The following is a 10,039-nucleotide window of genomic DNA, read 5'->3' as shown; positions in this document are numbered from 1 at the left end:
CTTACCCAATTTATAATAATCAGTGTTTTTTTTTTTCGTTTACAATAATCAATAGGTTGAAAGCTTAAAGTTCTTACACATTCATTGGGTGTCCATGTGCATGCATGGGCTGCTCAATCTAGCAGCTACTTCCAATGCGTTGGGTTAGTAGAAAGAAACAAAGTAAAAGCACACAAAAATATAAAGAGGATCATTAAACAATTGATTAAGTGCGTGTACAACCACTAATTAAATAATTAATGGATGATTAAACCTTGTTGGTGTGGTTTAACTGAACTCACACATTTACGAACTTTTGTGTTAGGAGGGGAAGCAGAAACTAAGATTAATGAGAATAGAAACTTTAATTAGGGTTCAAAACTTCAAATGAATCAAATTTTCTGCCCAGAGAAAAAGAAATAATCAAATCTCTTTGCAGGGCCACGTACCCCTAACTTTAATGGCATTCTTTATGTGTTTAGGTATAAGCCTAGTTGTCGCACTAAGAATTGGAACCCATATCATCATCCGTTTTCAGCTTAATACACTAATAATCGGTGTTATGGCATAAAGTTAATGTGATACAATTCATTCTTATTGTATCAGACCAGAAAAGCTATCATACTAGTGAATCCCTCTCTCTCTCCCCTCTGCATCTCTGTTACACTGTGGCAGTGGTCTAAGATCCTAGGCTTACTTCATTTTCCATGACCCTCTGACAAAGTTGATTCACGGACAGTAATAATCTATGGTAATTAAAAAAGCCAGCTTTCTATCCTCTTGTCTCAACAGACGGGTAACCTTGTAGTATAAATACCCTAGCTTAGCTCCTGTGTCTTTCCTACACAGAGAGCATCATCATCACCATCATTGGTTCCATTCCACCTCCCTGAGCTAGCCTATGACTTTGTCCATGGCTGGAAGTAGTACTTTTTGGCTGCTTGTTCTGGTTGGTATGTTCTTCATCTTTCTTTTGGGTCGTCTCATTCTGAACCAGTACTCACCCTTGTTCTTAAGGGTTGGTCCTACTACACCTAAAGGCTCTTTCGGGTGGCCTGTTTTGGGTGAAACTCTTGCCTTCTTGAACCCTCATCCTTCTAATTCTCTTGGAGCTTTCCTTCAACACCATTGCTCTAGGTAAACATTAACCCCTAATCTTGTTCCTTAATTAGCTTCTTGATAAGTTTCAAAATTAAAAAGTGGGTTTTTCTTTTACATTTTTTTTCCAGGTATGGGAAAGTGTTCAAATCCCATTTGTTCTTGTCCCCAACGATTGTGTCCTGTGACGAAGAGCTGAACTACTTCATACTTCAGAATGAAGGCAAGTTGTTTGAATGTAGCTACCCGAAACCCATCCATGGCATTCTCGGCAAGTCCTCAATGCTGGTGGCTGTGGGTGACACTCACAAAAGGCTCAGAAATGTGGCCGTCTCTCTGGTCACCATTACCAAATCCAAGCCTGAGTTTCTCCACGACATCGAGAACACTGCAGTTCGCGTTCTTCGGTCGTGGAAAGATAAACCACAAGTCATCTTCTGTAAAGAAGCTAGAAAGGTAATTACATAAACGATTGTAGGAATTATGATCACTTTACTCTATATCATCAGTTAATAATCATTAGCTTCATTCTTGTGTTTATTAACATGTTTTTGGTTATATAATTACATGCATGCAGTTCACATTCAATGTAATAGTGAAGCAAGTGCTAGGTTTGAGCCCAGATGAGTGCCAGACCACACAAATTCTTGAAGATTTTCTGACTTTCATGAAAGGGCTCATTTCTCTCCCTCTCTACATTCCTGGAACTCCTTATGCAAGAGCTGTGAAGGTACTCAAAATCAATAAATAAAGTATTATACATAGTTGTTTTTTTATCAAATTCATAATTAAAGTTCTTCTCTTTTTGTTGCAAAAAAAGGTGGCTATAGCTAGGCATGCAAGTGTGACCATTATAATTGTGTCTTTACAGGCTAGAATTAGGATATCTTCTACTGTGAAATCAATCATAGAGGAAAGAAGAAGAAGAAGAACAAGAAGAAATGAAGATGGGATTAGTACTAATAAGTCTAGTACCAGTAATAGTGATTTTCTTGAGATACTTCTGGATGTTGATACCTTATCTGAAGATGAAAAAGTGAGTTTCGTCTTGGATTCTCTATTGGGTGGGTACGAGACTACCTCTCTCTTAATGGCCATGGTTGTTTATTTTCTAGCTCAATCACCCTCTGCATTACAACAATTAAAGGTAATCAATTAACCCAAAATGATCTCTATTCAATTCTTTATACGTATCTTTTCTCCTTTTTGGCCAAGAATGAAAGAAGGGGTTATTAATATTTTTTTCCCAATATAAAGGTTGAGCATCAGAACATTAGAAGGGTGAAGAAGAAAGATGAGTATTTGAACTGGGAAGACTATAACAAAATGGAATTTACTCAAAACGTAAGGAATAGTATTTCTCCTTTTTTTATTTCTAATTAATTAGTATTACAAATGAAAATTATACTCTTATTCTTTTGGGTTACTCATACTACATTTTGTACCTCTCCTTTTCAGGTCATAAACGAAGCTATGAGATGTGGGAACATTGTAAAATTTGTGCACCGAAAGGCTCTCAAAGATGTGAAATTTAGAGGTATTATTATAAAGTGGTAGTATTAAAGTTATGCTTTCGATTACAGAATGCAAGCATGCATATATACCTTTTTGTACTTTGCAGTATGTCATGACGATCTGTTTAAAAGAAAAAGAAGATTTAATAAGTGGTATACTCTCTTTTCTATATACGCATCGATCTTTCTGCAGATTATAAAATTCCATCAGGCTGGAAAGTTCTACCCGTCATTAGTGCTTCTCATTTGGACCCTTCTCTTCATGCAAATGCTCTTGATTTTCATCCTTGGAGATGGGAGGTAACTATCACATTCATCCAAACTCAAAAATTCTATCATTTTAACACTGTTTTACCGATCAGATTCTTAATAACGATCTTATCGGTAGTTAAAGACTAGCTTTATGCAGTGACAGACTAACTCTATCCGCACATTCGTTAGATTAACTCTCTGCATGTGTCGTGTTGTTTACCACTGTATGGAGTTGGTTTGGTTTATCATGTCATTAAATAGTACGTCTACCATGCACTAACAAAATTGATGTACCTAAGGAAGCCTTTATACATTCGAGCTTGATGGAAAAAGGAAAAACAGTAATTCTTCCAATTATACGGACAATCCCACTTTTGAGTGTGTTCTGATTACCTACATTGATGAGTGATGCAGTCAATAAATATGTTACTATTTAGCTATAGTGTTACATTGACCTAGCTTGATATGGTTAAGGATGTAAAAGCTAGCATATCTGCAAGGGTTTTCAGTTTACTGACCACTTAATTATGAACAAAGAAGATATACGTTTAACCACTGATAATTATCATATATCCTTTAATATTTCGGTATTACTAATTTCTTGTAATCTATAATGTTGGAATAATTTGGCCAAAAATTTAAGAGCGAAGATCAAATGTGCAAGAGATTCACTCCCTTTGGTGGAGGGTCTAGATGCTGTCCAGGATCTGAACTTGGGAGGCTTGAGGTTGCATTTTTTATCCACCACCTTGTACAAAATTTCAGGTAAGTAACTACTTAATTATTGATGTTTAAGGTAAAATATAATTTACTTTTATATAGTACTTTGGGCTAAATAAATCGGAAGTTTCACCAATTCATTTGTGTAGGTGGAGGACTGAGGATGATGAGCAACCTATAGCTTATCCGTACGTAGAATTCAAAAGAGGGTTGCCACTTTACCTGGAGGATTGCCCCATTTGATCCCAAAGCAACTACTCATTATTCTTTGGTGGAGCTAGCTAACTAGCTTATGAACCTTTGTTTCCACGTTATAACATAAATCTTTGTAAAAAGTTCACATCCAGTAAACTTTTAATTATTCGATCCTTCTTGGAAGATTCTTTTACAGTTTATATATCCACATGCTCAACGTCACTCATTATAATTTGTTTACATATTTTGATGAAACCACCTGTATGTGATGCTCATACAATAATACTCGACATAACCGGCCTTAATGATGCATAAGATCAGTACTAATACTAGTAGCTATGCAGTTAATTATTATCAACTAATCTTGATTAATTTTCACTTTCAATCAATTATTGTACATCATCATCAACCTAGTTACTAGGATCATCTACTAGCTATAGTTAACAAGCCATGGAACTAGGAGATGAGGTACTGTCAAATTAGATGAAGCACATTTGCATGCATACTTCTTCTCTAGGCCGCCTTTATCACAATGGGACTCCTTACATTGTGCTTACCATCTGACCATATCAACTTTCCAAATACGTAGTTTTTTGCTGCTTTGCCATCTTTAGCCTCCAGGACCACACTGAAGCTCTTTTCTTCACCAACCTTCTTGAACTCCAAGCTCTTTGGCTCAACAGAAACCGATATACCATCTGGGTTTGTGATGCGTGCCTTATAAGTTCCCGGTTCTCCAACATTTTTCAGTGTTCTCGTCACAACAAGGGAGCCAGAGAGTTTAGGGACAGTGATTGAGGGGTAGTTGAGGTTTGCGAGACTAATAGCAGGGTTGGGGCATTTGTAGGGCTCCTGTGAGAATGTTTCGATTTGTGTTTCATTGTATCCCAATGCGCATAGCAAATTCAAGTAATCATCAGTGTCTAAATCGTACACCAACCCAGGATCCATAGCACTATTTGGATTAACATGTCCTGCTCCATAACTAAATGGTGTTGCCTCAGAGTTTGAAGCATTGAGCACTGGTTCCCTGCTATTATCTTGTGTTTTTGCTGTAAAATACGAGAAAGGAAACATAATTTAGAACAAGGATTAAGAAGCTCTATGTAAAATGAAATGAGGATTAGTCTTCTTACCTGTGGTCATAATTGCAGATTTAATAGCTGCAGGACTCCAGTGAGGATAGAGGGTTTTTAGAAGGCCAACAACGCCTGCAATGTGTGGACAAGACATAGATGTGCCTGACACCGAGTTGAATGGAATTCGCCTTCTGTCAAACTCTTGATTTGTTGGCCCTTCTGCTTCAGTGTAGGCTGCTATAACACTCACTCCTGGTGCAGTGATATCAGGCTGAATGTGCAACAATAGTGAGTAATTTTCGAAAATACAAATGATAGAAATATTTGAAGAAAAGTCCCTCCATGATGAACAGAATTGTAATGTAATAACTAGAACCTTAAGGATATCTGGTGTAATGGTGCTAGGTCCCTTTGATGAAAATGCCGCCATGAATGGAGCTGGTTTTGTACCCAATTGCGTAGTTGGACGTTTTATGTAAGCTCTAGGAGACCTGTTATACATGATTTGTGTCTAGATTATATTTTTTGAATGTTAAGGTAAGTGCATTGCATAGACATTTTTTTGGTGAACAATATGATATTTTTATTGGCATGTGATCTTACTTGGTTGAGTTGATGTAAGCAAAGACAAGGGAGCCATCGGTGAAATTGATATGTGAAGCAGGGAGGACATGTGGATCGGAGATAATTTCATTCCCGTTAACTTCACTGTTAGCAAGAATCATCCCCACAGCACCAGCAAGTAAGGCTTGTTCACCCTTGTCCACTCTTGCATTGTCCCCTCGAAGGCAGGCCAAGATCTTTCCCTTAACCTTTTCTGGATCAAGCGTTCCAGCCTTGCACAGCAGACTGCAGAGAAGTATCTATCGTTAGCAGAAAATTTCTGAGATCAAGCTTGCTGAATCTGATAATTAATTTAGTAGTAGAATGAAATGATCAGGAGAACTCAATATTGTCTTTATATCCTTACGCTTGTTGAACAGATGTATTAGCCGCTTTAGCATCTGCAGCACTTATAAGTGGATAGAACCTTTTGCTTGGCAAGGCCACAGCTGATAAGCTTTGTCCCTGCAGAACAAAATCGTAAGAGTTACTACTTACCAGGGGTTTGTACAATTTTAAACAATATACAGTGTCAACAAGATTTAAAATTATCAGACAATCACTAGACTCCAAAAACTCAAGTTGTTAGAGAATGAGCCAACAACGTATAACATAAGACGCTCACTCACATGTACGATAAAAATGACTCTAACTAACCTTGGAGTGTTTCCAGTTGCCAAGAGTGATATAAGTAGGGAACTCCCTATCCATAGTACTAGCACCTACTGTGATCTGCCACACCGCTACATTGGACACAGTAGCATCATCTGGACCAGAATTCCCAGCTGAGCAAACCACCACAATGCCATGCTTAACAGCATGAAAAGATCCAATTGCAACACTATCGTTGAAAAATGCAGTGGCATCTCCACCAAGTGATACAGACAGCACATCAACACCATCATGTATCGCCATGTCGAATGCAGCTAATATATCTGCTTCAAAGCACTCACTTCCATTCACTGGAGGCCAACACACCTTGTAAGCTGCAACCCTAGCTTTTGGTGATCCACCTTTTGCTGTTCCATTTCCAAAGCCAAACACACTTGCCCCGGTCACAAAGTTGCCACCCGCTGTTGACAAGGTGTGAGAGCCGTGGCCTTCCTCATCGCGCGGTGATTGGAAGGAGGAGTTGAGGGGTCCGACCACTGCAGCAAAGCCTTTGTTGAAGTATCTCGCTCCAATTAGCTTCCTGAATAATTATTAGCTTCAGTCACAAGTTTCTTTATAGAAATGCCATTAAGAAAATAGAACTAGTCCTACACAAACTTCAGAGGAAGAGTCAAATGCTGGCCATTATTATACTGTAAGACAATAGTCATGTTCTCATTGTTATAATACGATTAGTTTGCTTGCTAAAATATTATACTGTCTTTCCTTAGAGATAACAGCAGATTACACATGGGAGAAGAGGTCAAGAGAAACTTCCTTATAAGCTTATTATATGTGGGTTAAAAATTGGTAACAGTAAAAAATTTCTTGATGTCATGCTTTTGGGGTACAAGCAGTGAAAGGTTACTTGAGAATAGTGAACAGAAGTTGGGTTCCTTTATGAAAGATATGAACATATTGTCATGGATGGGAGCATCGGGCACCTATTTTCATGCTAGCTATGAGGCAATGAGTTTGACTCCTACAACTTGATTAATCTATTGTCCTAATTATTGGGTAATCCACACGATAGGCAAAATTGATTTAGGACGCTTTAATCCACACCTAGTTAATAGTGAACCAAATATTAATCAAATCGCAGAAGCAATGATATCTGGAAAATGGGATCATATGCAGGGCAATGGAGCAGAGTACTGCAAGTGCAGTTGTAATATATAATTTTGACTTTCTTCGTGACTATAACTCTTTAAGTCAGATTTATCTTATGAATTATGCTGTTCTAGGCTCCTAAATAAATATTGGCTTATTGGCTTATCAGACTAAAGTGAAAAGTTTCCAATGAGTCCTGCTTTGTAGATACCATTTTCCCCACCACTAAGGTAGACCACCTTTGTTGGACCATCCCAAGTTTGGATAAAGCTGGACCATCCCAAGTTTGGATAAAGTTTGGATCACTAAGAACTAAACAGCAGGCTCTCTTTAAATCTTTAACACATATTAGTATGATCCTTGATTCCTTGTTAGCCAACCACGTATACCAAGTTAACATCTTTCTTCAGTTGCAGCCATAGACACATACTAACAGACATAACTAACAGACACATACTAACAGACATAACTAAATATAGTTATTTGACTTATTTCTCTAAACAAGGCTCCAATACCATATTAGACAAATTGATTATACCCCAAAAACTTAAACAAATTGTCAATAATGTATACCAAACTAACTACTAACAACTCTAACCTAGCTTAAAATTTATATATATGAAGTTAGGAACATAAATCAATATATCCTGAGATTCAAAAAGTGAATATTCTTGTTGAAGAAAATCAATTACAGAATTTGTGTAGAAAATTCTAATAAAATAGTGGGGGTACCTGTTGCAGTGAAATTCAGAATCTGCCTCATTTTGGCAGATTCCTTTCCACTTAGATGGAATCGGTCCATACCCTTCATCACTAAAGCTCTTGGATTCTGGCCATGCCCCTAATTACCACAATCCCATTGAAAACACACAGTAAGGCTAAAGATCATGCTCAAGAACAAAGAACAAGACATTGTCTTGAAAATTATATTCATATCCTATATTTTAATCAGCAAATCCAAAAATAATTGGAAGGGAAATCATTAAAAAGATGAGGAAGGCAGGTACTGCCAAGAATCTTTTTTAGTTGCCACAGCTGTGCAAACAGTTTAAATAGTGATTCCAAACTAGGAAATAATATAATAACAATTGCACCCTAGATCAAACCTTATAATACAACGTACCCTAAATGATAAGGCTACTGCAAATTAACTGAGCTCTAACAAGAACACTTCTAACAGAAGCAGTATGTAGCATGTAGCTCCAGAATATTAATACTCCGGAGCACTATACAACTTTTGGGGAGGATGCTCTAGCTGGAAGACCTTAGCGTTCACGAATGTGCATACAGGAACGTGCTCATGTAAGCACCACTAAAACTGGTCAACTCCAGCACCATTCTAGAACAAATAGAAATCCAAATAAATTTCTAGCCTTATATTGTTGAAAAACACTCTTAATTTGAAGTGTCTGATAACAAGTCAACGATCCAGAAGATAATTATTGTGCATTTGGCATCAAGCGGATTGGTCCATTCAAAATATTATAGTGCATGTACTTGACTTGAAAGTGAAGGAAAAATATATATTAAAATTCAGCAAATAAATAAAGAAAAAAAAACTTACCAGTATCAAGGTTTGCTATAATTGTATCTTCACCATATCTTGCCTTCTCCCAAATTGAATTTGGGGGAGTAACACCATTATGCTCAAGTCCCAAGAAATCCCATGATCTAGTTGTGTGTAACTTTCTTCCCTTGTTCAAGAAAACTGAGATTACCTTTGGATGCTCTGCAGTAAATTTCAATGACAGTATATATAAGATGAGGAATACCAGAATACCAGAAGAACAAGTATTTAATTTCATTAAACATAGAAAGTGCAGAATATCTACTAGCTATCTGAGCTGCATCTTCTTCTTCTAATGTGGCAGCAAAGCCATTGATGTGCCTTGAGTATGAGTAAAAGATGGAGTCTTTTGCAACTTCATGGCTGCATTTTGGACATTTAATCAAACAGTTGGTGAAAACTTGGAGCTGGGTATATGAGAATATGAACATGTGATAGATTTTTTTATGTACCTGCCCAAGAATGATCCAAGAAACTCACAGTGATTCTCTCTCACTCGGGTTAGTTCAAGTTCTGAAAAGTTTGGAGGGTGTGAGTGAGCTCCAAAGTACACCACATATGACTACAGCCAATACAGAAGAAGCAGCAAAAGTATTATTAAAACAAACTAATGAAAATCATTACGAAAGCTACTTATCATGAATTTTTTAATGGAAACAATATGAAGATTGAATGCTTGCCTTTTTGATAGCAAAGGTGGGTCTGTGGAGTACTAGAGAAGAGAGAAGAAAAGAGAGGAGGCAAAGGCCAGGTGTTGGTAGCCTCATTGCTTGCTTTGCTTGAGTACTCTTGTTTCTTGCTCCTTGGTTGAAACAGAAAGTTGGGATTTTATAGAATTATAGGTTTTAAAAACTTCTAAAAGATATTGCAGAAAGAAATGAACTCTCTCTCTCTCTCTCTCTCTCTTTTTTTAAAGAAAAAAATATTGCCACTTAAACTAATTGATTAATTATTATTTTTCCAAATGTCTAAGGATGATAATAATTGAATAGGTTAAGATGCAGAAGGTGGAGAGTCTTTTCAATGCTAAGGGGGATACTGAAATGGGGGAATCTAAGTTTTGAACCTTGTTTTCCATAAAATTTTTTTTTGAACCTTATGTAGCTTCAACATCAACTGGCCAAGGATAACAATGAAAACTGCAACATGTACAGAGTATTGTGGGCTCTTCCACTAGGGAGTCCTTAGCTAGCTGTTAAAAATGCTACAATTAAAATAAGGAACCTCACCCCCAGAACTGTATTTGTGATGTGTCTCTCATATTTATCGTG

At 37.1% G+C, this 10,039-nt stretch overlaps 2 protein-coding genes across 2 annotated transcripts; one reads left to right on the top strand and one right to left on the bottom strand.

Moving 5' to 3' along the window:
* Positions 1–661: 661 nt before the first annotated feature.
* On the top strand, positions 662–3,956 carry LOC133725847 (cytochrome P450 724B1-like). Its single transcript, XM_062153233.1, has 9 exons — positions 662–1,116; positions 1,209–1,533; positions 1,655–1,807; positions 1,949–2,224; positions 2,335–2,421; positions 2,536–2,614; positions 2,785–2,891; positions 3,487–3,608; positions 3,713–3,956. Exons 1-9 carry the CDS (start codon positions 881–883, stop codon positions 3,804–3,806), a joined length of 1,479 nt encoding a protein of 492 aa, XP_062009217.1. The 5' UTR covers positions 662–880; the 3' UTR covers positions 3,807–3,956.
* A 130-nt stretch (positions 3,957–4,086) lies between these two features.
* On the bottom strand, positions 4,087–9,789 carry LOC133725846 (subtilisin-like protease SBT5.3). The gene is made up of 11 exons (XM_062153232.1): positions 9,449–9,789; positions 9,221–9,330; positions 9,034–9,131; positions 8,766–8,930; positions 7,934–8,042; positions 6,098–6,632; positions 5,808–5,905; positions 5,441–5,686; positions 5,214–5,328; positions 4,895–5,108; positions 4,087–4,810 (listed from the first exon to the last, which is right to left on the bottom strand). Exons 1-11 carry the CDS (start codon positions 9,533–9,535, stop codon positions 4,272–4,274), a joined length of 2,316 nt encoding a protein of 771 aa, XP_062009216.1. The 5' UTR covers positions 9,536–9,789; the 3' UTR covers positions 4,087–4,271.
* Positions 9,790–10,039: the final 250 nt, after the last annotated feature.

The sequence above is a fragment of the Rosa rugosa genome, chromosome 1 (assembly GCF_958449725.1).
Source record: "Rosa rugosa chromosome 1, drRosRugo1.1, whole genome shotgun sequence".
NCBI lineage: Eukaryota > Viridiplantae > Streptophyta > Magnoliopsida > Rosales > Rosaceae > Rosa > Rosa rugosa.
Note: the sequence above shows the minus strand (reverse complement) of the source record. Positions and strands in the feature narration are given on the sequence as shown.